Source organism: Coenobita brevimanus, chromosome 57 (assembly GCF_032717465.1).
Source record: "Coenobita brevimanus isolate Jiangsu-jjx chromosome 57, ASM3271746v2, whole genome shotgun sequence".
Lineage (NCBI taxonomy): Eukaryota > Metazoa > Arthropoda > Malacostraca > Decapoda > Coenobitidae > Coenobita > Coenobita brevimanus.
Window position 1 is genome coordinate 34,102,201 of NC_137010.1, and position 27,403 is coordinate 34,129,603.

The 27,403-nt window shown below is 40.7% G+C and overlaps 1 protein-coding gene across 1 annotated transcript in view; it reads left to right on the forward strand.

The window, feature by feature from the left end:
- Positions 1-27,403, forward strand: part of syd (JNK-interacting protein syd) — a 466,678-nt gene that overhangs the window by 232,484 nt on the left and 206,791 nt on the right. The window contains exons 16-17 of the mRNA XM_080274254.1: positions 6,154-6,502; positions 9,650-9,799. Of these exons, the coding sequence (XP_080130380.1) occupies positions 6,154-6,502; positions 9,650-9,799 (499 nt within the window). The remainder of the gene's footprint in view (positions 1-6,153; positions 6,503-9,649; positions 9,800-27,403) is intronic.

The following is a 27,403-nucleotide window of genomic DNA, read 5'->3' on the forward strand; positions in this document are numbered from 1 at the left end:
TCTGACGGCGAATTGTCTCGCAATCAGTATGGACATGGACTGTGTGATGGGCAGCATGGTGGACACAAGTGTAAGATTCAATTGTTAATAGAGTATTCGCGAAATTGACTTTTCGCGGGGGTTACAAGAACATAACTACCGCGAAATATGCGGGATTACTGTATATAATTAGATAGATAGATAGATATATAATGTATGTATGTATGTATTTACAGGTGTACCTTGATATTTGATACCCCTTTTTAACGATGGGTTTTGATTTTGTTTTAAACCGATCTTGATGATAGTTTAGACTAATATTGTGTGTTAAGGTTGATTTATAAACCGTTTTTAGACTTAGGGCACCTCCACACGTGTCCTCAAACGTGTGTTGACAGCATTGTTGGCAACATGTTTGGGTACATGTATGCAGCAGTATTTGGACAAATGTATGGAAACATGTTTCAAACACTGGCAGCAAAGGCAATGGGATATGAGTGTCCATACCAGGCAACTGAGACTTCATCATGATTTTACCAACATGATCTGGATGCTGCAGTTGCCAAAATGTTTGCAGCTTGTTTGTCATAGTGTTGCATGCAAGTTGCCAGCACTTGTACGAGCACACGTGTAGACTCACCCTTAGATTAATGTGTTTTAGCCATAGGTAGGGTGAACGTTGTCAATTTGGGATACAATTTACTAAGCTTGGTTTTTTTCCAGACATATATGACAATTTTCAGATTTTATATGTTGGTTTTAGTGAGTTATTTACAGGTGTTAGGCTTTGGTTAGCTTCTTTTACAGCTGTTTGGCCATTTCGATTGGCTTTAAACTTGTTTTTGGGCACATTTGGGTGGGTTTTTGACTTGGTTAGGGGGGAACCCTAGGCTGAAAGACGCATCCTATTACTTTACATGTTAAATCTATCCTGATATACGATACCCTGCCTGACGATGGGTTTTTATCTAACCATTTGCATTGTTAAACCAGGGTATACTTGTGTATATATATATATATATATATACATATACTGTATATTATCAATCTCATCAAACATTTATTGTTACCCCTATAATAAAAAATTAATTAAAATACGCTGTTCTGTCTATGGGTGACTCTACACTGAGTGACAAGCCAAATGGTTTCCTATACACCAGGAAACTATTTACTACGCTGGGTGGTAACCATATAACCAAATTTTGGCGCCTGGTGGTTTAGTGGGTAATTATTGTGCTCCAGTCGGATTGAGCCGGTGAAGGTTTATATCCGAGAGGTGATTGGGGTTTATTGCTCACGTAATGCCACTCAGGGATGAGTGAGGTTGGTCACTCTTTCTTAAATGTTAGGACCAACTTTCTAGCCCCGGTCTCCTACGTTCCTCATGGGGCAATGTAGAATTGGATGATGGATGGATGGATGGTTACCAGTGAATGCAGTTGGACAGTCAATCAGCTGCTAGCTTTCTAAATCTTAAGGCTCTTCACTTCTCAGATGAGATCGAATAAGGTATAGGTTAACATATTAGCTGCGTAACTGGGGTGGGGGGGTTGTTGTATGGTTCTGATTTCCATAACAGTAAGGAACAATACAATACAGTATGTTTGGTACTGTATGAAGGAAAAGCAGCTACCATTGTACATTAGAAGAAGCAGAAATACCAAATAACGGAATGATGACCAAATAAAGAAATGGTGTTTCATAGTTTGGTGCATTTGTCTTACTTATGGAAATTAAGTTTATGAGAATATCGTTAATTCACCTTATTTAGATGGAGGGTGAAAGACTGACGAAGAGGGTGTATGTGAGTGAGGTGGAGGGGGGGAGAGGGAGGGGGAGGCCGAGGATGAGATGGAGGGATGGGGTGGAGAGGTATATGAGAGAGGGGGGTATGAGTTGGGAGCAGGGCAGTGAAATGATGGGGGACAGGGTGACATGGAGGCGATTTGTTTGTGGCCACCTGAACGGGATTGAGGCGTCTGGCAATAGATAGATAGATAGAAGTATGTTTAATACCCAACAGCACAATTACTGTAACTACTAAAAATGAACCATAAACTTCAAAATACACCATCATGTTCAGACATTCAGAATGCTTTGGTTTTACTTTCTTGTTTTGTCACAGATTACTCCAGTGTTTTTGACAATTTAGAGGGTAAAAGAAGCTTTTGTTAGTGTTGGGAGCTGAACAAGACGGTACTGTCTGTGGGTAGATGAGAAGACTATGAACAAATTATTAGCTTCTAGTAAGAATAGGGTTAGAGAGCCTCGAGATGAATGAAATTACTGAGGGTTATAAAATGGTTAAGGCTGAGACAAGTAGAAAAGATTCTTACTTTCAGTGTGAATGACAAAAAGGATTTAGAGAAAGTATGATCTCACCATCCACTCACTCGATGTAGTGCTGCTGTCGGGTGTCTGCCCTTTCCTCTCCTCCATCCTTCTTTCCTTCCATCCTCTTCTGTCTTTCTTTCCTTCATTCTTTCCTTGTCCTTCTGCCTACGGGTGACTTTACACTTCCTCCTCTGTCTTTCTTTCCTTCATTCTTTCCTCTTCCTTCGGCCTGTGGGTAACTCTACAGTGAGTGACAAGCCAAATCGTTTCCTGTACACCAGGAAACCATTTACCACGCTGGGTGGTAACCATATAACCAAATTTTGGCGCCTGGTGGTTTAGTGGGTAATTATTGCGCTCCAATTGGATTGAGCCAGTGAAGGTTTATATCCAAGGGATGGTTGGGGTTGATTGCTCATGTAATGCCACTCGGGGATGAGTGAGGCTAGTCACTCTCATCTTAAATGTCGGGACCAACTGCCTAGCCCCGGGCTCCTATGCTCCTCATGGGGCAATGTAGGATTGGATGATGGATGGATGGGTGGATAATATGATGTAAAGAAGGGTATAATAGCGGAAGAAGTACTGTAGTATGTTGTTGGAAAATAGTCAGACAGAAGGGGAATTTTTATATGTGTAGCCTTAAAGGATAAGAAGGTGGTATGTAAGATGATTACAAAGAGTGTACAGTACCTAAAAAGGAGAGGGAGGGGGGGAAGGAGTGTAGGAGCCTGACACAGGATGTAAGATAAATTATAAAAGAAGCTAGAAAGAAGAGTAAGGAAGAAATTTGAGTGATCAGTAATGAATTCATACAAGAAATACTGCAAAGCAGTGAAAAAAGCCAGAGGGATAAATCTTAAGGGATTGGTGGAGGATGGGGGGAAAGTTTGGAAAAAAGTGCAAATGATACTTGCTGGGATTTGAATGAGGGTGTTGGTGGACCAGTGGTACATGACCAGTCAGTTAAGTTGTGGTGTTCAGTTGGAGTATATGGTATTATAGTTGCGGTGCTTGACTCTGAGGTTGTCATTATCATACCCTGGGAACCTACCTGTCTGCAGTGCATCCAGTTTCTTACCATATTATACATGTATCATATTATTATACACAAATATATTATACATGAATATTGTTATACACGAACATATTATACATAGATCACAGGCTTCTCATAATATACATGAAATCGGATGCACTATTGATTGGTAGGTTGCCAGGGCACAGTTTTGACAACCTCAGAGTCGGGCACCACGACTGTAGTGGAGAAGCTCTGTGGTACAGTGGTGAAGAGGCTTCGTCAAGAGCCAGCATTGGAAAAATCTTATATATACCAGGTGACTGCTGTATGCTTGGTGTCTCTTTCCTTAGTTGTTTACATTGTACACTGAGTTCATAACTAACAGTGTGAGAGCACTTGTAGGTCTGGGTCAGCTAGCAGTAAAGTTCTGGTGTGTGGCCTTTGGGGTGACATTCCAGTGCAGCGCAGTTACACTGCCAGTGTGTTTGTTTTTGTCATTTGTGTTGTTGGTTGCTTGTTTTGTGAGCACATCAGCCAGCACCTCCCAGCAGCATCACCTGGTTTGTTGTATATTAAAGCACCATCTTTACCTACCTCTTCTCTCCTTCCTCATACCTCCCATCATCTCCCATCCCCCATCCCTCCCTCATACCTCCTTTCTCCTCTCCTCATCCTCCCTTTCCCTCCCCTCCTTCATACTTCCAATCCTCTTCTCATTCCTCTTCTCTACCTATTCCTTCTTCCTCACTTTTCCTCACCTTGCTCTATGTCTAACCTTCTCTCTCCTTCACCCATACTTTTCTGCATTCCTGCCAACCTCACTCCTCCTGCTTCCCCTGTTTTTTGCATCACCTCCCACTCCCCCTCCACCTACATTTAATTGTCTCCCCTCCCCTCTTCTTCAACCCCCCCCCTCTTCTTCAACCCCCCCCTCTTCTTCTCTTCATCCCCCCCCCCTCACTCTGACTTGTGCTGCTTATGTCTCTCACCCAACTCCACCTTCACCTCCCCTATTTACCCCACTCCTTGCTTCACATTCCTCCTCACCCTGCATTCTTTATCCTCTCTCATATTTTGCTTCACATTACTCCTCACCCTGCATCATGTAATTCTTATCCCTCATCCATGCATTCTCTGTCCTCACTTCCCATGTCTGTCGTAACCTCACTGTCACCACTCCTTTTCACTCTTCTGCCATCCTTGCCTCACACCACTGCTGACCCTGCATTATGTCAATCTCCACCCTCACTTCACACATCTGTTCTCACACCTTTTCACCTCCCCTTTTCCCTCCCTCATTCTTTGCCCTAACTTCCTCATATCTACTCGCTTCACTTGGCGTTGTGTGTCCCTTTCCATTCCTTGTCTCTTTTTGCTTTTTCTTTCTACCCTCCCATGTATTTCTTCTTTCATCTCATCTTCTCCCTTACTTTTTCTTTCCTTTTGCATCCTCCCCTTGACCTTGTATTGGATGTACCCTATCCCACTGTTTCTCATCTATTTTCCATATCTCCTATCCTCCTCTATAACTCCATTTTCTTGTCTCCTCCCGTATTCTCCTCTCTCTCTCTCTCTCTCTCTCTCTTTTGTATATATATATATATATATATATATATATATATATATATATATATATATATTATATATATATATATATATATATATATATATATATATATATATATATAATATAAATATATACTGTATATATATATATATATATATATATATATATATATATATATATATATATATATATATATATATATATATATATATATATATATATATATATATATATATATATATATATATATATATATATATATATATATATATATATATATATATATATATATATATATATAATATATATATATATATATATATATATATATATATATATATATATATATATATATATATATATATATATATATATATATATTATATATATCCATACTTCCTCTATATCCTCTGTTTCCTTCCTCTCTGTATCTCCCCTTTCATTGTTGCCTGCCTGTCTGTCTCCTACCATTTTGCATATCTCGTTCCTTTTTTTGTGTGTTTCCCCTCTCTCTCAACCTCTTCTTCTCCCATAACTTTGACTTCCTGATTAATTTCCCTACCTACAATCTTTACTTTCACTTTCTTGCCTCTCTTCTTTCCCCTTTCCATATTTTTTCCTTTCTCCCTTATATCCCATTTACCTTCATCCTTCATCACCCTTCATATTTTTACCCTTTTTTCTTCCATCTTTAACCCTACATTTCATCACTTCTGCCTCTGGCCTTTAACTTCTCATAAATGGCCTCATACATCTTCCTAATTTTTGCAATTAACCAATTTGCTTGTCACTAAATTTGTTATGCTCACAATGTTTGTTATTTGGTTGCTGTTTCTATTTTCCTTTCATCATCGTCATCAACGTGTTCTGAATGTGCCCATTTACTTGGTTTTACCTTCACATGTTGCTTATTTGATTGGTACTTTTCTTAACTCTTTGATTACTTTGAACCTTGCACTATCCTTCATTATTCATGCCCTTGTATGCCTCCCTACCCTGCTTCCAATGTGGCATCATGAACTTGCCAACTCACTTTCCTAACTTCTTGACCCTTTCTGTATTTTTTCCTGTTTTGTCTTCTCTTTTACATCACCTCTGTGTCTTTCATTACCTTATGCTTTCACCACTACAACTGCTTTACCACACACCTTTACACACTACCACATCACCACTATTCACCACTGTTGCACCGCTAAACTCCATCAAATGCCACACATAATCACCATACAATCAATCATGCACCACTACATAGGGAAACACAAGATGACCCAAACCAATCCCTTACTTACCTCACTACCCCACCCTCCTCTTCCCCTTCCCTCTCCCTAAACCATGACGACAGCTCATCGGAGAAGCTACAGCAGCGCCGGGCAACAGAGAGACGTGAGCAGTATAAACAAGTCCGCGCGCACGTAAAGAAGGATGATGGGCGGATGCAAGCATATGGGTGGAGTCTTCCTGCCAAAACAGGCCAGCGGGCCATTGAGGGGGGATCAGGAGGTCAAGGATCAAGCCAACCATCACGGACCAGCTCCAGTCATGTACCAGTCCCTGTTCCAGTCTACTGTCGGCCACTCATGGAGAAGGAGCCAGGCATGAAGGTGAGGATGACAACACAATGTTGGTCTGCTATTGTTTTATTAATGTGGTGATTTTTGTAAAATAGATTTAAGACTTTTGTTTCTTGCATTGTTTTTTTGAATGGCTCATACTTCAGTCATTGATGTTTTGCATTTAATACATTTTTACTTTGTTTTCAATGGAATAAATTTTTATTCCACTTTTTGTTTTTAATGGCAGGACTCATTCCAGTCTCTGACATAGAATCTTTGATTCACCTTCATGAAATCCACCAAAATTAATTCTTAAAAACTGTAAATATGAACAATAGTGACACAGGGATTCAAGCTATTTTCTTAAAACCAACTTTCATAACCAAAGTAGTTTTAGTACTAGATACATTGCTGGTAATTAACACTTAATTTTTTGTCAGAAGAAATAAAGAGAACAAGCAAAATATACCTACTTTGCGATATTAACCCTTAAAAGGTGGGTGTCCACATATGCAGTCCAAGAATACTAGTGGCAAAGAGGGGGGTGTCTGCTTATGCTGTCCCACCATTTTTTCAAAGTAGCGTGGGCATTGAGGCAGATTCCTGTGATCTGTGGAGGAGTAGGATGACAATAAGAAACCTTCCCCAACATCCCCACCACCACATCACACCCGCAAAACCAGCGATGCACTCAGTCTTTGTCCAGCTTTGTGTCTGAGATTATGTCGCACTCTGCACTCATCTTTATGGGGTTAAATAAAGCCGCCTGAACAACACCCGCAAGAGTGTGTTGACTGCCAGTCTTGCTGACTGATCATGCCACTGCACCAAACATACTCAAATGTACACAATTTAATTACCATACAGTTCAGTGGATACCTATCTAGAAAAACATGTCACCTAACCGGGGGGGGGGGTGCTTTGCCCCCCTGAGACTCCACCAATTAGCAGTGGAAGCCTAACTGGAGGGCTTCACCCCCAGACCCCCTAATGATTATAGCCTACCTGACAACATGCAAACTAAAATGTGCATTAAGTAAAACTTACGCAATAACAGTATCATGCGTTAACCTCTCCACACTGGGCTATTAATGGCGCTGTTGTTCCTTCACTACGGGAATTTTCCCAAAATTAACTTGTTTTCAAACCTCAATATATCAAAAACTATAGTTGTTAGGGAAATAAATTAAAGACTGTATTACTCATGAACTCTTCTTCTTGTGATTGAAAGTATCCCCAGGTCTGTAGGTTGTTGTGTCAGTGAGTGATGAGGAAGAGAACTAATTTTTGCCATAACAGGATGTGTTCATGTGTCTGCCCATGGCCCTGACTGTGGCCTTGCTCTCGGCATAATAACTTCTCCATTAGTAGATAAACTAGACACATTGGTGTCCAAGGCATGCCCTGTGGCACTGTCACTGAGTCCTCTCCTAGTATCCTTGGAAAGAGTCTTGGCAGGGGTGAATGAGGCAAAAGTCCATGTGTGACGGGAACGGAATCGGACGAGAAGGGTTAGGAAAAGACCGTCTTACACTTGGCAGAGTCGCTGAGACGATTGAGGTATAGTTGGCTTAGCTGGTGGGAGTTCCTCCCTTGCTTTTAGTGACGAGATAAAGTGGCGGCCACTTCAAACTGTGGCCTGAAAATAAGTGCGGTTCCGACTGACATCTGGCGCCGCCCAGCCACCGATTTCTTGACAGCACTGACCAACACCCAGCACCGCCCAGCCACCGATTTCTTGACAGTACCAACCGACACCTGACACTTAAGGGTTAAGAGAGTTCATTAGTCGTGGCTTAATTGTCACATGAGCATGCGATAGTGAAGGTAGGTATGATCATAAAGCCAATCTTTATATACTTCTCATAGGAGACATCCATTAAACTATGGTACATGTTAGGAAAACAGCGCTTGATGATTAGATTAAATCACTTCACATTCCATAAAATATAAGATACGCGCAGTATTATGCACAGTAACGGAACCTCCTATTTAAGAACACGTTTAACAACCGACATTTTTAAAAAGTCCATTGTATACGCTAATATATAAAAAAATAACAAAGGCTTCTGTTAACCCTATCCCGTGAAGGGAGGAGCGTAAATTCTGGCTGTGCACGTAACTCTTGCTTGAGAGCTTTCAGAACAGTCGCATAGAGATATTTTACTTCTATCGCTCATAGGAAAGTTACTATTCACCATAGAAAGGCCACATAGGTCTCATTTTGAAGATGAATAGTTTTGCTCTGTCATACATTGTCCAAAAAGACAATATATACAAAATAAGATGCAAAAAAAAAGGAGTAGAAGTAAGCTGACATGCTAAAGTTTTACACTGTCCTTTATAAAAATATTCACCAAAAAAAATCTATTCAAGAAGTAATATTTTTTGCTTCAGTACTTAGCAGAATGAATTTCCTTTCCAATAATGCATTATTTGTTGTATTCTCTAAAATAATAACACTGCATATATACGCGAGAAAAAGGAGCATAAGTGTTCGGCGGGAGGTCAAGAGGTGTACATCCTATATCTGAGGAACCTTACACCACACTGAGCCAAGCAAACCAAGTGAGCATGCACGCACCAGCTGTGGCAGGCTTAGGTCCGCCCACTTTTGCCCGTCATCCAACAAAAATGACGACTCCCTAAATGCAGGATATCTTTAGAGATTACATTGGATGACAGGCAAAGTCGTCATACTGACGTCAGAGGTTGACAGACACATGACAGCCCAGGTCATCATTGGTAAGTCTAAGGGTTAACACTTCATTCCGATTGGTAATTTGGAAATACCCCGTCACTGTCATACATAATTAATTAAAAGCTTTAAAGAACAATAGCAGCTAGTCCCACATTACCCCTTGCAAGCTATAAGAACCCAAGGCTAGGCTACCATAAGCCAGAACAGTTCATCCAATGAATCTGGGTATTGTCTTATTTAGTTTTCTCTTGTTTCTGCCAGATGCATTTATTCAGCTTACGAAGGGACTCATGTACTGACCGTGTTAATTTAGAGTATATCTAACCCCCCCCCCCCTGTTCAGTTGTAAGTTCTAAGTTGAATATAATCTTCAGTTAATAGAAAGAATAAATAGAAAAAAGGCTTATCTGGGCTGAATGGGTTAAGGGTAGATGATGGACATGAAGTACTGAAGAGTATGACTAGCCTGAGCATACCATTCTTCCCCTCATTAGATATGGTGTGCAGCTGGTGTGAACCTAACTGGGGGTCGGACGAAGGACGGGGGCAGTATTGTAGGCGCCAGTGTGTTCTACTCCGATGATCCTCCCACAAACTCACCTCAGCCTCAGGATGATATCGACCGTCTCGACCAAGAGTTAAAGGTACAGTGTATCATCATCATCATCATCACAGATATGTGTTGCAGAGTCTCATGTTGAAGGAAGTTAAACTTCATAATGCTAGAGAATTAACAATAGAATACCCCTTTGAAACTGGCCAGTGACTGTACACCCATTGACTCTGCATTCATACTGCCAACATTCTTGACTTGATCTCCTGGACAAAAATCATCCATTTTGTTTTATGCGGTGGATAAAAAACTGGAAAAATTGCTGCATTTTGGCATGGGGGATATTAAGAAAATTCATGTTTGGGCAGGAGTTTAAAGTGTCTTTAAGAAGATACTCATTTCCCAACAAAGGCTGATAACCTAAGAACAGTGAGCTTCTATTATTAAGGATTACCAATGTACCAATGATGCTTTTTGCATGTACCAAATTTAACTATCAAATGAAATTTCCATTTGCCTTTACAGTGGTCTGTTTCTGTGGAACAGAATATTGAGAATTTTCCCAGGATAGAAAATAATGAATCCCGTACCCTGCTTAATCGTACACTGCTAAACTGGATGTTACTTAACTCCACAGCATCATCTAGACCACACCATAACCCAGACCACACTATCACACAGACAGCATCATTCCATCATTGAAATCACACAATCACCCAGACAGTACTTCACCCAGACAACACCGTCACTCAGACCACACCATCACTCAGACCACACCATCACTCAGACCACACCATCACTCAGATCACACCATCACCGAGACCACACCATCATTCAGATCATGCCATCACTCAGACTGCTCCAGCATGCAGACCACACCACATCATCACTCAAATAAAACCATCATGTAGGCCACACCATTGCCCAAACCACATCATCACGCAGACTAGACCATCATCCCACACCATCATCCAGACCTTATCATCATCCACATCATCTCTCACAGTCACACACACAACCATCTCACAGCATCACCTCACATCATCTCTCACAATCACACACACAACCTAACCCTACACCATCACCCACACCACAACATCACTAACCCTACACCATCACTCCACACCAGTTAGTCTCTGAGCAGTTACATGATCTACACTGTGGGATATGTGTATATACTATATGCAGTACAGTAATACCCCACCAACCATGGGGTTCACCGACTGTGGAATTCACTTATAGACGGTAATATATTTATATGTCAAATCACCTACCACAGGGACTTCGTTCACATACACACGGTTTGCAGTGGCTGCCACCGTGTGACAGCATTGTTCTCCCATGCCAGCAACTTTCTTACCTTCCCGTTCAGTCTGTGTTGTTTGGGGGAGCAGACTGAGTAGGTGTGCTGTTACAGTATCTCTCACTCTCTCAGTTTATCATTTGTCCCGTTGTCATCATGGGCCCAGAACATTAATTCTAGTTAGGACGAGGATGATGATGAGGATGACGGTGAGGAGAGTAACAAAATGGCACTTGCTAACCTTAGCAAAGGGTTGCTCTTGGCCAACAGTCTTGCTGATTTCATTATTGACAATGTCCTTGCATGGAGTGGAGTCTAAAATTCAAGCATGGATTGGACACGTTATTGGTTCCATGCGAACAGATGCAGAAAAATCTCCAGAATAAAATGAAGCAACCATCTGTCCTGTTCTGAGTAAATGTGCATTTTACTCAAAGCTGCAGAAAGACCTTACCAGTTCAGCTTATATTCCTCTAGTTTGTTTTCTGTATTTTTCTGCTATTTTCAGGGTGGCAAATTACCTTCTGTTGCAGAAAAATTTCCCCCCTCTTATTATCGTCATGTTCCATAAGCCGTACCTATGATTGTTTGCTTCCAGCGTAATAGAAGAAACTCAGCATACTCAAAGGTGGAGTTCATTTCCCAATTTCTCAGCTGGAGGTTAGGGTAGGTTTGGGTAGGTTAAATTGTTAGGTATGGTTAAGCTAGGTTAGGTTAGGTTTAGTTAAAGACTCTGGTTAGGACAGTCCCTTCCGCCATTGAGCTGATGAGTCAAGCTAGTTGTTACAGTGGAACAGCTGAGAACAATGGAGAAACACATGTAACAAGAAGTGTTTATTTACTACCCCAGAAATAATAAGAAAACTGTCACAGACCATCAGGAAGAAGAAGCACTGATTTGTTTAGGTGCATCTACTGCTGAAAGGTCATGTTTACCATGTGCTGCTTCAAGCCATCATCCCAAGTCAGCTGATAAAGGTCTCCAGCTTTCCACCAGCACAGCACTTTAGTCAGCTGATAACTTTCATAGGTCTAAAGTTATACAGTAAATATTTTTCTACCATACTTTTGTTTATTTTTTTATGACATGGGACGAGGTCATTAAGTGTGACCTTAGGGTTAAGGGACTGAACAGGGAGGCTGCAATGGATCGTGCAGCGTGGAGAGCCGCCATTAGGTGACCAAGGCCGACACATGCAAGCATGTTGGAGCCTTTAAAAACGAAAACGAAACGATTACCTTTGGTACAGTGCAATATTGTGCAGTAAAGACCAGCAAAATAGTACAGGTATATATTTTTCATGTTATACTCCTTTTACCTTTGGCCAAGGTTTCCCTAACCCTGTTTTTCTCACGTACAGTAAAATTAATTTCACCCATCATGGATTTTCCAACCATGGGGTTTTCAGGAACCTAACTCCAGTAGTTGGCAGATAAGTACTGTATATATATATACAGTAGAACCTCTTTGGTCCAGACCCCTTTAATCCGGATTTCTGTTAATTCGGACAAAATTTCAAAATAATAAGCTCCAAAAATATGTTGAAAGTAATTCTAAAGTCATTTTCAGTATCGGCGCAGAAAGCGATCGTCACTCATTTAGTCTCGGATCACGCAAGGTCGCAACATGGGCACCTGTTTAAACACACGCTAGCATTCGTTCCATTAACTAGTTCACCAACCATTTATATTTTTATGCTGTATTTCAAAAGTTAATCCTCCTTACCATGCCCCTTAATGCAAGTGTAGTTTCTGCAATGAATAAAGATGTTAAAAGGAGGAGTTTGCCTACACTAAAATGGGTCAGAATATTCTGCAGTGTTTAATGATTACTGTAGGTTATTTTTTGTACTTAAATGTGCTTTACTTGTACATCAAACAGTAGCTTCTTGCCCATATGGGCATTATCAATATGCCAAAGATGACAATGTATTTTTTGCCTACATAAGTTTTATTTTTATTCCAAATATTACAGTTAATTAATTAATTTATTTTTTTGCCCACACGAACCATAGTCACTTACTACAATTTAAAATGTAGGCTAGTTTCTTGTCATGGCCTTACCTGTAAATTATGCAATACAAAACCATCGTACTTGATTAGTTTGGTTATTTTGGTATCCTTTCATCTTTTGCAGTTACGTAGGGTTGACATATGCCACATATGTTAATAATTAATAAACATACCATATGGTATGTAGATAGTTTTTGGTATGAACTGGAGATTACCCTGATGGTCCGGACAATCTGCTAATTCGGACAACCCTTCCCCCCATATAGTCCAAATGAGAGAGGTTCTACTGTATATATATATATATATATATATATATATACATACAGTGGAACCCCGGAATTCGTACGCCTCTCTACTCGTACAACTCGGTTTTCGTACAGCTTTTTTTGCCCCAAAATCACTCCAGTTTTCGTACAGTGACCCGTTATTTGCACTAAGAGATGCGGCGTCGTAGGTGCCACATGGTCACCAGTCTGGCTTTGTCTTCTGCCAGCTATGCATCAGTCATGCAGGCTCGATTAAACTTTGTGATCGTTAGACAATTGTACATAATCATGGGCCCTAAGAAGATTAGTGAGTCAGCTGGAGCTAAAAGAAAAGCAGTGAGAACAACAATTGAGCTGAAAAAAGAACTCATTGCAAAGTTTGAGAGTGGAAGCTATGTCTCCGATCCTGCCATTCATTACAGTATGGCGAAATCTACCATTTCATCCATACTGAAAAATGGATTAATGCAAATTACATTGTTTCTTATGGAAAACAATGATTCAGTTTTCGAACAGTTCGCAACTCGTACAGCCTCCGGGAACGAATTCCGGGGTTCTCCTGTATATCTATCTATCTATCTATCTATCTATATATATATATATATATATATATATATATATATATATATATATATATATATATATATATATATGTATGTATATATATATATATATATATGTATGTATATATATATATATAAATGTACGGTATATATATATATATATAGGTACGGTATATATATATATTTATATATATATATATATATATATATATATATATATATATATATATATATATATATATATATATATATATATATATATATATATACTGTATATATATATATATATATATATATATATATATATATATATATATATATATATATATATATATATATATATATATATATATATATATATATATATATATATATATATATATATATATATATATATATATATACTATATATATATATATATATATATATATATATATATATATATATATATATATATATATATATATATATATATATATATATATATATATATATATGTATATATATATATATATATATATATATATATATGTATATATGTATATATATATATATATATATATATATATATATATATATATATATATGTATATATATATATATATATATATATATATATATATATATATATATATATATATATATATATATATATATATATATATATATATATATATATATATATATATATATATATATATATATATATATATATATATATATATCGTTTCGTTTTTAAAGGCTCCAACATGCTTCCATGCGTCGGCCTTGGTTGCCTAATGGCACCTCTCCATGCTGCACGATCTATGGCAGGCTCTCTGTTCAGTCCCTTAACCCTGAGGTCACACTTAATGACCTCGTCCCATGTCTTTCTCGGTCTGCCTTTCATAACCCCACCCCCAATATTAACACTTCTCACCTTCCTCACCCAATTATCATCCCCCATCCTCTCCACATGTCCAAATCATCTCAATCTACCTCTCCTTATCACAACACCAATACATTCCAGTCCCATCCTACCTTTCAACTCTTCCATCGTAAACCCAACCCCCCCAGACCTTGCACACAGGGACGCATTGCACATCCACCTAAGCATTGCCATTTCTATACGTCTGAGCCTGCGAATATCCTCCTCCTTTACTGCCCAGGTCTCACTACCATACGGCATTACACTCCTAACACATGCTGCATACAAAGACCCCTCAGCACGTAGAGAGAGTCCTCTCAACGTCAGGAGAGGCAACAGCTCCGTGAACTTCTTCCAACCACTTCTCACCCTAGCCACAGAGATAGCTCCAGCCCCACCTCCAGCACACAACATGTCTCCCAAATAACAAAATTCTTCCACACACTCAGGAGATTCACCAGCAAGTTCAGTCCTTTCATGCCTGACAATCTCCACCTGCTCTCCTCGACATGCCATACACATAAAATCAACAATATCTCGCAGTCTACCTCTGATACCACTACATCTCTTGTGCACCCATTTTTCACAAACACCGCACAAGATAGAATTACTTCCCACGCCCTTCTGGCAAACTGCACAAGGCCACTCTCCCTCTTCTTTGACAGTACCACCACCAGCCCTAGATATCATCACTTTTGTTTTATCTGCATTAACCCTTAAGCCCATGTGCCCCATACCATCTCTCCACTTCCTAAACCTTTCCTCCGCCTCCCTTTCGTTCTCTGCAATCAACACCAAATCATCAGCATACTTCTCCTATGGGAGTCCGTTTCTGAAGTCATGTGAGAGGGCTTCACGTACCATGATAAACAACATGGGACTCAAAACTGACCCCTGATGCACACTAACATTCACGGAAAACTCATCACTCAAATCTCCATTCAATCTTACCAGGGTGCGAGCACCCACATACCAGCCACTCTTCCAAGCCAAGCTTTCTCTTTGCCCACTTCACCACCTCTCTAGTGACTCTGTCAAAGGCCTTTTGCAAATCAACGAAAACAAAATACAGATCCCTTTTCTTATCAATACTGTATATTTTTCCTGAAGCTGTCGAACAATGAATGTGGCATCAGTGGTCCCCCTACCTGGCATAAACCCAAACTGCATCTCATCAGTATTCACTCTTTCTCTAATTATACCTTCTAAAACTCTCTCCGTTACCTTCATTATCTGATCTAAAAGCTTTATACCTCTATAATTTCCTGTTTCCAGGGCATCAACCTTCCCTTTATAAACATTTACAATTACACTCTTCAGCCAATGATCTGGGACAACACACTCATAAATATTTATCAGGTCAGTGACCAACCTCACCCCTATATCTCCTGAGGCCTTCAACATTTCGGCAGTCAACCCAGACACACCTGCTGCCTTCCCCACCTTCATCCTGCCTATTGCCTCACTTACAGTAGCAGCATCAGTCAAAGGCCAAGGGCCAAACACTGGATCTGCTGGCTCCAAACCTTGCCTGTCCCAGTCAAACTCCTCAATCAACAATCAGCCATAATGCTGTCTCCATGCATCATTAATATCCTCACTGTTCACCACCAACCTTCCTTTATCATTCTTCACACACTGCTCACTTATAAAATCCTGATTATCCCTCTTCATCTCAATTGCCACCTTAAATATCATATTTTTCCTTTCCCCATGATTTAGGTTATCAAGTAAAAGTCTCTGTGACTCAGACTTCACCCTGTATACCTCTCTTCTAGCCCTACGCTTGGCAGCCGAGTATTCCTCCTTGTTACCACCCTTCTTCCATTCCCGGAAAAGCCTTCTTTTCTACTTAACTGCAGCTTCTACACCCTCATCACACCGCCAAGTTACTTTATGTCTTGGTGGTCCTCTTGTCCAACCACATATTACATCAGTAACTCTCAAGAGATTGTTCTTGAGGGTTCTTTACTGTTCATTAACGCCTCTGTCTTCGGCTCCCTTTTCAGCCACCACTCTCCTCATCTCACTGTAGAAGGCATCCCTTACTACTGTACTTGGTTTTCCAACTTCCATATTTTCCTCCTAGGTACATAAGTCTTCTTTTTGATCACTCATTCTTTAAGCACCACATCACAAATCAATAGTTTGTGCTGCTGCACACACTTCTCACTTCCTGTAACTTTAACTTCCCTCACTAACCTCCTATCAGCCCTCCTAAGCAGAAAATAATCTATCTGATTGCTGTTTCCCCCAGACTCACATAATCAACCTACTCTCTCTTTTCCTAAAATATATGTTGCACACAATCATGTCCTTTGCCTCCCCAAACTCGAGTATCCTTTCCCCTTCCGCATTCCTTATACCATATGCACATCCCCCATGTACTAATCTTGTGCTGCTTCTCCTATATGACCATTTAAGTCCCCTCCCAAAACCACTATCTCATCATCCCACATACCACTTACTACATGTATTAAATCATCCCAAAATCTATCTTTCTCTGCTTCATCCGATCCTGCCTGTGGAGCATATGCCAATATAATTGCAGTTATCTTTCTACAGAACAGAATTTTCTCTACCAGTATCCTATCGCTTACTCTCATAGCATTCATAACATATTCCACCCACATCTCCGCAACCATCACACCAACACCCCCATATCCGTCTGTCCCCCTCCTGCCAAACCAACTTATAGTAACAGTCCTTCCCATCAGCCTTTCTGGCTGATCCACGCCTGTACTGTACCTCCTGCAAACACACCACATCCACCCACCTCCTACTGAATGCCTCAACGACTTCCCCCACTCTTCCTCTCAAACTTCCCTCATTCCATGAAGTCACTTTGATCCCCCTGGGTGATTTACACTCCTCAGGCTTGCCTTTAAACTTATTCTTGTGTTTTGTCATAGTCAGTATTAATAAAGGGGGATAGACACACCACAGGCCTCATGCACTGCACAGTCCCAGGTCCAGGCAATGGATCTGGGACCCCTAGCCCACCAGCTCACCAGTGGCTGTGGTAGTGGCCTTGGGGCACCTTGCCAGGACAACTTCAGGAACACCCTCCAATTGCGCCTTGGCACTGCAACTGTCCTGCCATTATATACCCACTGATAGGGCAGCCTCCTGGGGCGCTACTCCCTGGTTTGAGCCCCTCTCTATTGGGTGGAAGTGGCAGCCTGGGAACTGCAATGCCCTGTACCCTCTAGCACAGGCTCAAGCCCCATCTCGCCTTGGACCCATGATCTATGCCGGCGGAACCCCCGTCACGCCTCCACTCAGAAGTCCACCACTAGGTAGCGGGGGCAAAGTTTTCTGGCCGCATGCCCTTGCTGGCACCAACCCCTGTAACATAGTGGGATATGTTGTGTGAAATGTAGAGTGCATGTGGTGCAGTGCATAAGGTAGAAGAAATGTTTGGGAGAGTATGCTTGTCTACTTTCCATGATACTGTCACACATAAAAGGTCAGCAAAGGGGAATGGTTAGATAGCTAGTGAAGCAGGAGCTCCAGCTCTCCCTGTCACCAGTATTCCCATTCCCCTTGGGAGTACCACCCTGTTCGACCCAGTATATATACAGCTACCGCAAATTGACTTAGGACCTCCCCCCACAAGGTATTAAAAAGCACAGAAATCATAGTGCATCACAATGTTTGTTCATGAAATGCCATTCATTAATATGAAATCATGTTTCCCTTGTTTTTCAGGACCAGTTGGATGCATTTTGACGTGGAATCACTAAGATCTCTTAAGTAATCTAAGGACATTTCTTTGCACCAAACATTTGTCATTTCAGTCTTGAAGTTGTTCAGATAGGGTGTCTTCTTCTGTGCCATGATTTTCTTCATCTTTGCCCAGCCGTTTTTTATCGGATTTTTTGCGAGAATGTAATTTTCTAAAGTGGTCACCCTTCTTTGGGACTGGCTGAATGAGAGCAAACTTCCAGCAAGAAGGAAAGGTACAAGTTGACAGACAAAGGCGAAAGAGTTTGCCTAGGCAGGGTGTAAGCACTGAAGCACAGTTCTTGAGAACAATAGGAGGGACCCCATCCGGCCCTTATGCAGCGTTAGCACTGAGGCCAGTGATGGCAGAAAATACATCAACTGAAGAAATTTTAATGTCAGCCATGAGGAAGTCAGAGGGGGGTAGTGATGGAGGAACAGCACCGGAATCGTCTAAGGTGGAATTGGAGGAGAAAGTCTGTGTGAAGAGATCTGCTTTATCAGTAGAAGAAATAGCTACAGAACCATCAGAGTAGAAAAGAGGAGGGAAGGATGATGAGGTAAAGTTGTTAGAAAGATTTTTGGCAAGGTGCCAGAAGGAGCTGGAAGAATTCGAGTTGGAGAGTTGAGAGCATTTAGTATGGATGAAATTATTTTTAGTAGAGCGAAGAACAGATTTAGCATGATTCCGGGTAGAAACGTAAAGATGATGTGATTCAGGGGTGGGTTGGCTCCAGTACCTGTTGTAGGCCCTCTCCTTGTTGCGGACAGCATTAGAACAAGCGTGATTAAACCAAGGCTTTCTTGCGTTAGTCAAAGGGTATGAGAAAGGAATGTATGCTTCCATGCCTGAGAGAATAACCTCCGTAATGGGCAAGGCACACCCAGATGGCTCCCGGCCATGGAAGCAATAATCATTCCAGGGAAAATCAAAGTAGTACTGCCTGAGGGCCTCCCAGTCCGCGGACTGTTGCCAGGCCAGTCGAAGACCTCAGTCCGATTATCCTGAAGCCATTTTGTCACCTTTCGTGACTTGGGACATGGTGCTGAATCGTGCATGACAAAGTCACACCCATGAATAGCAAAAAAGTTTAACAAATGATCTTTCAGAACTTGAACGTACCGGCCACCATTCATCATCAAGTTCTTAGGAAGAAAGTAGAGGCCTCCCCTTCCCATTTCACCTGAGAAACACCCCCATACCACTACTGATTGTGGGTGCTTAACAGTCGGCACCGTGTAAGCAGAGTCATATTGACTATGGGAGGCAGGGCGACGAACCTTGGCAGAACGCACCTGGAACACTTGAAATGTGCTTTCATCGGAAAACATTACTTTTTTCCACTCATCCGATGTCCAGTGGGCATACTTCTTGGCAAACTGAATGCGCTGCTTCTTCATGCGGTCAGTGAGAAGCGGTTTCTTGGCTGCAGTGCGGCTGGGCAAACCCAGCTCTTTCTGCAAGTGGTGTTGGATAGTTCGAATTGAGACGTCTTGTAACAGGTGGGGATGCATTCTCTTCAATTCTTCTGCTGACAGTCGAGGATTCTTGATTACTTCCCTCTTCAGAAGCATACAGTATCTGTACCTCTGGAAGTCATCCTCTTCTTTCCACCGCCATGCTTGTGCTCTGGTACGACATCAGGTGGCAGGCCGCACATTGCAGCAAGAATCTTCATGACGGTCGACTTTGCGCATCCAGTACGTTCATAAATCGTGTTGATAGGGACATAATCCTGCCTCCATGCAGTGATATGGACCCTCTCATCCCTTGAGCAGTACTTTCCAGGCATGACAACTTGACTCTGGGAAAATAATAGGGCAAGCAGTAATCCATCCATCATCCAACATCCAATCCTACGTTGCCCCATGAGGAGCGTAGAAGCGTGGGGCTAGGCGGTTGGTCCTGACATTTAAGATGAGAGTGACCAGCCTCACTCATCCCTGAGTGGCATTACATGAGCAGTAAACCCCAATCACCTGTTGGATATAAACCTTCACCGGTTCAATCCGACTGGAGCACAATAATTACCCACTAAACTACCAGCACCAGAATTTGGTTATATGGTTACCACCCAGCATAGTAAATGGTTTCCTGGTGTACAGGAAACCATTTGGCTTGTCACTTAGTGTAGAGTCACCCACAGGCAGAAGGGAGAGGAAAGAATGAAGGAATGAAAGAAAGAAGAGGGAGTGTAAAGTCACCCGTAGGCAGAAGGAAGAGAAAAGGATGAAGGAAAAAAAGACAGAAGATGCATACAAAAAAAGAGGGAGGTGCAGGCTCGGAGCGATGGGAACATATACTCCTACTCTCTCTTCTGGGCAGGCACTGACATGCTGAGTGTTTCACCACCTTCCGCCAGCACCAGAGGAGTTGCCAGTTACTTCTTGCCCCCCAAATTCACTTGGTTGAGGTGGAGACACAAAGCAAAGACAGACAACTCTCCCATAGCAATTCTGTGTGTAGGTCCTAAGTCAATTTGCGGTGAGTGTATGTATACATATGGAAATATATACAGTATATATATATATATATATATATATATATATATATATACTGTATATTATATATACAGGTAAGCCCTTAATTCACGCGAGGGTTAGGTTCCCAGACCCTTCGCGTATGTGGTAAATTGGCATATATGTTCTGCCCTTGTGTGCAAATAATTACGCATGTCTATACGTATATTACATCTGAATAATACTGTTTATGCACTACATACACCTTATAAACTAGCATTAAGTATTAAAAACAACAAAAATGTAACAGATTTAAAACTGAAACCTGACAAGCACAGGCGTAGGTGGAGACACTTCAGCAGTCTGGTGCACTAGCCCTCACTGCCTCCCGTATGCTACATTCTGCCTTCTTTATTGTATGAACAGTTGACTCATTCACCCCAAACATGCGGTTACAAGACAATTCACAGGCGTAGGTGGAGACACTTTAGCAGCCTGGTGCACTAGCTCTCACTGTCTTCCGTATTCTACGTTCTCCTTCTTTATTGTATGAACAGTTGACTCACCCCAAACATACGGTTCTGAGACAATTCACCATCAAGTCAATTCACCATCAAATATGGACAATTCCCTGTCATTCTATTAATATACTTATTATTGATTAATTAATACTTTAATAACTAACTTTCAGGGGGATATTATAACTCATATAAGTAAACAACTAGTGTACTGTACTTGCTAAATAAACTGGTATGTAAATAAATGACGGGGAATCGTCCTGACGGAGAGTTGTCGCCGACATTCCTCCCTGAAGTTTATCCAACACTTTAACTTTCTCTGTCAGCAACATCACTTTACAAGTCAGTTTTGGTGTGTTACCACATGCATCACTAGCACTACGCTTATGCCCCATGTTGACAGACAAGGCAAGCAATTACTGGAAGGCAGAAAAATAAGCCACAAATAACGATTTGCAAGTCATGCATGGTTCGACCATCGGATTCAAACTAAACTGACTGTGTGGTGCGTGGTAGACCGATCTCCCAGGCTCTCACACACACATACATATATGTGTGCATACGGGCAGCAGGTAGGCATTTTTTATATTTTTTTTATTACTCTTGTATATTGAAATGACTTATTTGAATACTGTAATTTTGTTTTAATTATTGTACGAAAAATTCTTGGATAACCGAAATCGCTTGAAAAAAGTTCACGTGAATTAAGGGATAACCTGTATACATATATATATATATATATATATATATATATATATATATATATATATATATATATTTAAGCAGGGATGCTTAAGTGTAGTGGGGAGAGTGGAATGAAGTGGTTGTTAGAGATATGTAAGAAGGCATGGATGAGTGAAACTGTGCCTGCTGAGTGGAAAAAGGCTGTAATTGTACACCTGTACATAAATAGAGGTGAGCAAAGTGAGTGCAAGAATTATCCTGACATAAGTTTATTGAGTGTGGTAGGGAAGGGATATGGAAGAATTATTATAGAGAAAGTAAGAGAGATATCAAAAGTCCTAGTGAGTGATGAACAAGGTGGCTTTAGGAGTGGCAGAGGATGTGTGGATCATGTATTTGCAGTGAGACAGATAGCATAGAAGGCTTGTGAGAAGGACCATACGGTGTTTATGGCATTCATGGATATGGAAAAAGCATACGACAAAGTAGACAGAAAAGGACTGTGAAAGGTTTTGCACATGTATAGTGTAGATGGTAAGCAGCTAGGTGCTGTCAGGAGTTTTTATGATGGTGGCGAAGCATGTGTACAGGTTAATGGGCATTTAAGTGAATGGTTCATGATCGGTGTGGGCATGCAACAAGGTTGTGTGATGTCCCCATGGTTGTTCAATATATATATGGATGGGGTGATGAGAGAAGTAAAAATACGAATAATGGAGAGAGGGATGGCGTTGGTAATGAATGGTGATGGATGGAATATCTCAAATTTGTTGTATATTGATGATACAGTACTGCTTGCAAGTACCGGACAAGAAGTTGGTAGGCTAGTGCAGAGTTTTGGTGATGTCTGTGAGCGTTGTGCCTTGAGAGTAAATGTAGAAGAGAGTAAAGTGATGGTTATCGAGAGAGAAGGTGACTCCCAGTGTGATGTTACAGTGAATGGAGAGAGACTGGAATTGGTGAGAGAGTTCAAATACATGGGTACAGTGATAGAAAAGAGAAGAAAGTGTGCAAAAGATGTTGAATGTAGAGTGACACAAGGAAGAAAAGTAGCTGGTGCAATGAAGGCCTTGATAAAAGACAGAGGCTTGAGTATTGCAGCTGCATGAGGCTTATGCGAGGGAGTGTTAGTGCCAACTTTAACATATGGATGTGAAACTATGATGTGGCATGAAAATAAAGGGTCAAGAGTAAGAGCAGTGGAGATGGAACTGCTGAGGAATGTATGCGGAGTACAGAGGGTGGATTGGATACGAAATAATGTGATTCGTGAAAGATGTGGTGATGGAGCAGTCTGTGGACACCAGAATCGAAAAGAGTGCACTGAGATGGTATGGTCATGTGGAGAGAATGGATAACATTAGAGCGGTGAAAAAGGTATATCAGAGCAAATTTGAAGGAGGGAGGAGGTGAGATAGGCCAAGGAGAAGGTGGAGAGATGTGGTGGATGAGTGTGTGAGAAAGAAAGGTTTGGAAGTCAGTGAGGTTAGGGAACTGACAAGAGATCAAGCTGGCTGGATGAATGTTGTGAGAAGTGCATGATCAGGGATTTTGGCATCCCTTTTTAATGTGGCGGCGTCTGGATTGACTCAATCGGATACGTGTATGTGAAGCTACTGAACGTGATGAATGTTTTTGGCATATCCAATAGAGCCAGGATTCCGGGGGCTTGAATGATGAGTGGATGGCAGCATGACCCATTGGATTGGGTGAATTTGGGCTGTCTGGACATTGGTATTCCTCACCCTGCCCTTGGGTGGGAAAGGAGGTCTGGATGACGATATATATATATATATATATATATATATATATATATCATCATCATCATGATCATCATCATGATCATCAGCCGTTTGAGTATTCACTGCAGGACCGGCCTATCCCGACAGAAGTCGGGACGATACAGCCAATGTATCTCTACCAAGTGGCTTAGGCTGACTGGTAGAGATTGTATGTAGGGTGAGAAGTACTTGTAAGTGTAATTGTAGTGTTGGAGTGGCTTTGGATGTGTGTGTAGTCTGTGAACCAAGTATAATCGGCCCGCGCAAGCCGACTGGGTGCAAGCATACTTTACAGTAAGCGACACTGGTTCAACCACAGCACCCCTTGTGTCTGCTAATGCAGCATGTGGCCGGGTGAACACTCCCAAAGTTTATTACCCTGGTGGGGCGTGAACCCTTGTCCACCCATGTACGAAACGCACACTCTACCACTGTACCACAGAGGCTCCATATATATATGTGTGTGTGTGTGTGTATATATATATATATATATATATATGTATGTGTGTGTGTATGTGTATATATATATATATATATATATATATATATATATATATATATATATATATATATATATATGTATACTTAGTATATATATATATATATATATATATATATATATATATATATATATATATATATGAGGCGTCTAGAACCAAAGGGGCATCGGCGCCAAAATGTACTTTTGAGTTATGACGCTTTAAAGTTGTGTTTATGGCAACGTCATAACCAGAAGGCAATAAACAGACCTTTTATACATCTAAATGATCATCAGCGCCTATGCTCTACATGTACAGCCAAAAAAACAAAACAGTAATAACCGTAACCACAAAATAGGCAGTAAACCAAACCCCCAATTTATAAATGGGCATAATAACATATTGTAGGGATTTAAAAACATGGCAGAAAAAACATCAACGAATGTATTAATGTACAAAAATTTATTAACTGAAGATTCCAGTTCACTTAATATTAATAAACGAATGATTATTACTGTAATTTCACGTTTTTGACAACTAAATCTGAAATCAATGCAGTTATTATTTTTCCTCTACCATAATAGATTGAAATAATAACACTAAAAAAAAAAGTAGTGTAGTGCTTAAGTAAATTGAGAAGGGGTAGTGGGGGGTTAAATGGTGGGGTCGTCATCTAGGAGAACGACATCCAACTCTGCCTCCTCGGTGCCACGCCCCCTCCCGCTGTCTCCCCTCACCACTCTCTTTTCCTCTTCCTTTCTATCTTTTTCCACTTCTCCACACACTTCTGACACTTACGAGAGGTTATAGGCACCACCTCCTCACTGTAACTATGTGATGAACTCATCTTGTCACCCCCCCTTCAACCCCAATAACAACAGCTCATCTTGTCACCAATAATCTACGATAAATGGGGTAAAAATCCAATACGTAATAATTAGACACCTCAGTTAATACGGGAGGGAAGTCTCACCAGCACACCGGGCGGGCCACACGCTTGCTGATTGGCTGCTCTGGGGGAGTGGCAGAGAGTGAGAATGCTAATTGGTTTGGGCTGTGTGGCTTAGATGCCTGCCTGCTCTGATTTGTTCGCCCGGCAGCATGGACAAAACCACGTGACTTTGAGCCCCTCTACCACTGTCCAGGAGGCCGAATCTTGTATGGCAACCAGTGCTGTCACTGAGAAGAGGGTTAAGCCTGTTGTCTCCCCTACCTAACTCAAAACCAGTATATTGGTGGGGATGCCCCTTTGGCTCTAGACGCCTCATATATATATATATATATATATATATATATATATAATTTATATATTTATATATATGAGGCCCCGAGTGCAAGAGTATACCCATGCGCCATTTTTTAACCCTCACGCACGGTAAGTTTCAGTAAGTTTTCCGGCGCATGACTTTATCTGCGAAGCTGCCCGGCCCGGCTGCCCATGCACTGCAAATAACACGTATTCTCTCCTTATTTTCGCCACCCAAACATCAATGTACTGCCATGAAACCTATGTCATCTTATTCGTCGTTGTTTGTTTTAGCTGATAAGCACCAGAAAAAAACAGGAAAACACGAATAAAACAACATTAGGTGGCCGTGAATAAACAGTTCGCTACGTCACGTTCACTTCCCAACATCACCATTCGAATGTTTTCCATCGCACAGGAAAATGTTATTAGAAAAGTTTTGATAGAGAATTTCATCAGCTTTCTAAAGATACAAATCCGGTGTTGATATGATTTGTAGTTTTCGAGAATATAGCCAAAACTGAAAGCCATTTTTGAAAAAGGTCAAGGAGCTCTAATTCTAAACACTTCTTGCACATGTTATGTTTTTATTGCATAATATTATGCAGAATTTCACCAGCTTTCTAATGACCTAAAGGTGGTTTTGATACGCTTCATACTTCTCGAGTAAATCGCCAAAAACAACTGGGAACTCACGTCCGTACATCACTTTCATGATGTGCGCACAGCATATGCAATATTCCCTCCTACATAACAGCGAATTCTTTTCATAGATATTACATTGTTATGTCTTGTACATACGTAGAATTTACTGCTCTTTATCGTGGTTCTTAGAGGAAATTAATATGTCCAATAGTTTTCGAGCAATTGGCTGACAAAGTGAGATAACTCCTCCGAGCACTTTCGACTTAATTGAAACAGTCTGTTCCACCAACTTTTCCAACAGAAAATGCTCCCAGAGGCTCATATTCTGCAAATGAACATACGTAGAATTTACTGCTCTTATTCATGGTTCTTACGGGAAATTGATATATCCAATAGTTTTGGAGTAATTGGACGACAAACCTAGAATACTCCTCACCCGCACGCGAGATAAAAAACATTCTTTCCCTGCCTCATCCACGGCTACATATGTTCGATCATTACGTTTTATTCTTTTCTTTTTTTACTCAAAGTATACACGTAAAATATCATAAGGTTTTTGATAGTGCTGTCAGAAACTCGACATGACCACTAGTCTTTTTGCTAGGTGCTGATACTGAAGCTGAACTTTCTTCCATCTCATATGTGTGTATGTAAAAAAACATTGCTTTTTTGTGTAAAAAATATTGAACTATAGAAATAGGTCAATATACAGATCAACAAAATACGGATAACTCACTTCCTCCAGAGGTGTTGAGATGCTGGCAGTAACTTGAAGATGAGGAGTTATGTAGTGTGTGAGCGTGTGAGTGTGTGGGTGAGTGGGTGTGGGTGTGGGTGAGTGTGTGTGCTTGTATTTACCTATTTACCTATTTGTATTTACCTATTTGTAGTATACAGGAATTGAGCAATGCTCGTGTTGTCCTGTCTCCATATCCACATTTATCAAGTCTGCCTTGACACACATGAATGTTTCTCTCATGTACCACCTCTTTGTCTAAGTCGTTCCAAATATTTAAGTATTTAAGTAATATACCTAATAGTGATATACACGGAATGTACTATGGCTGTGGGTTTCCGTCGCTGTTTCTCAATAAGTCAAATTT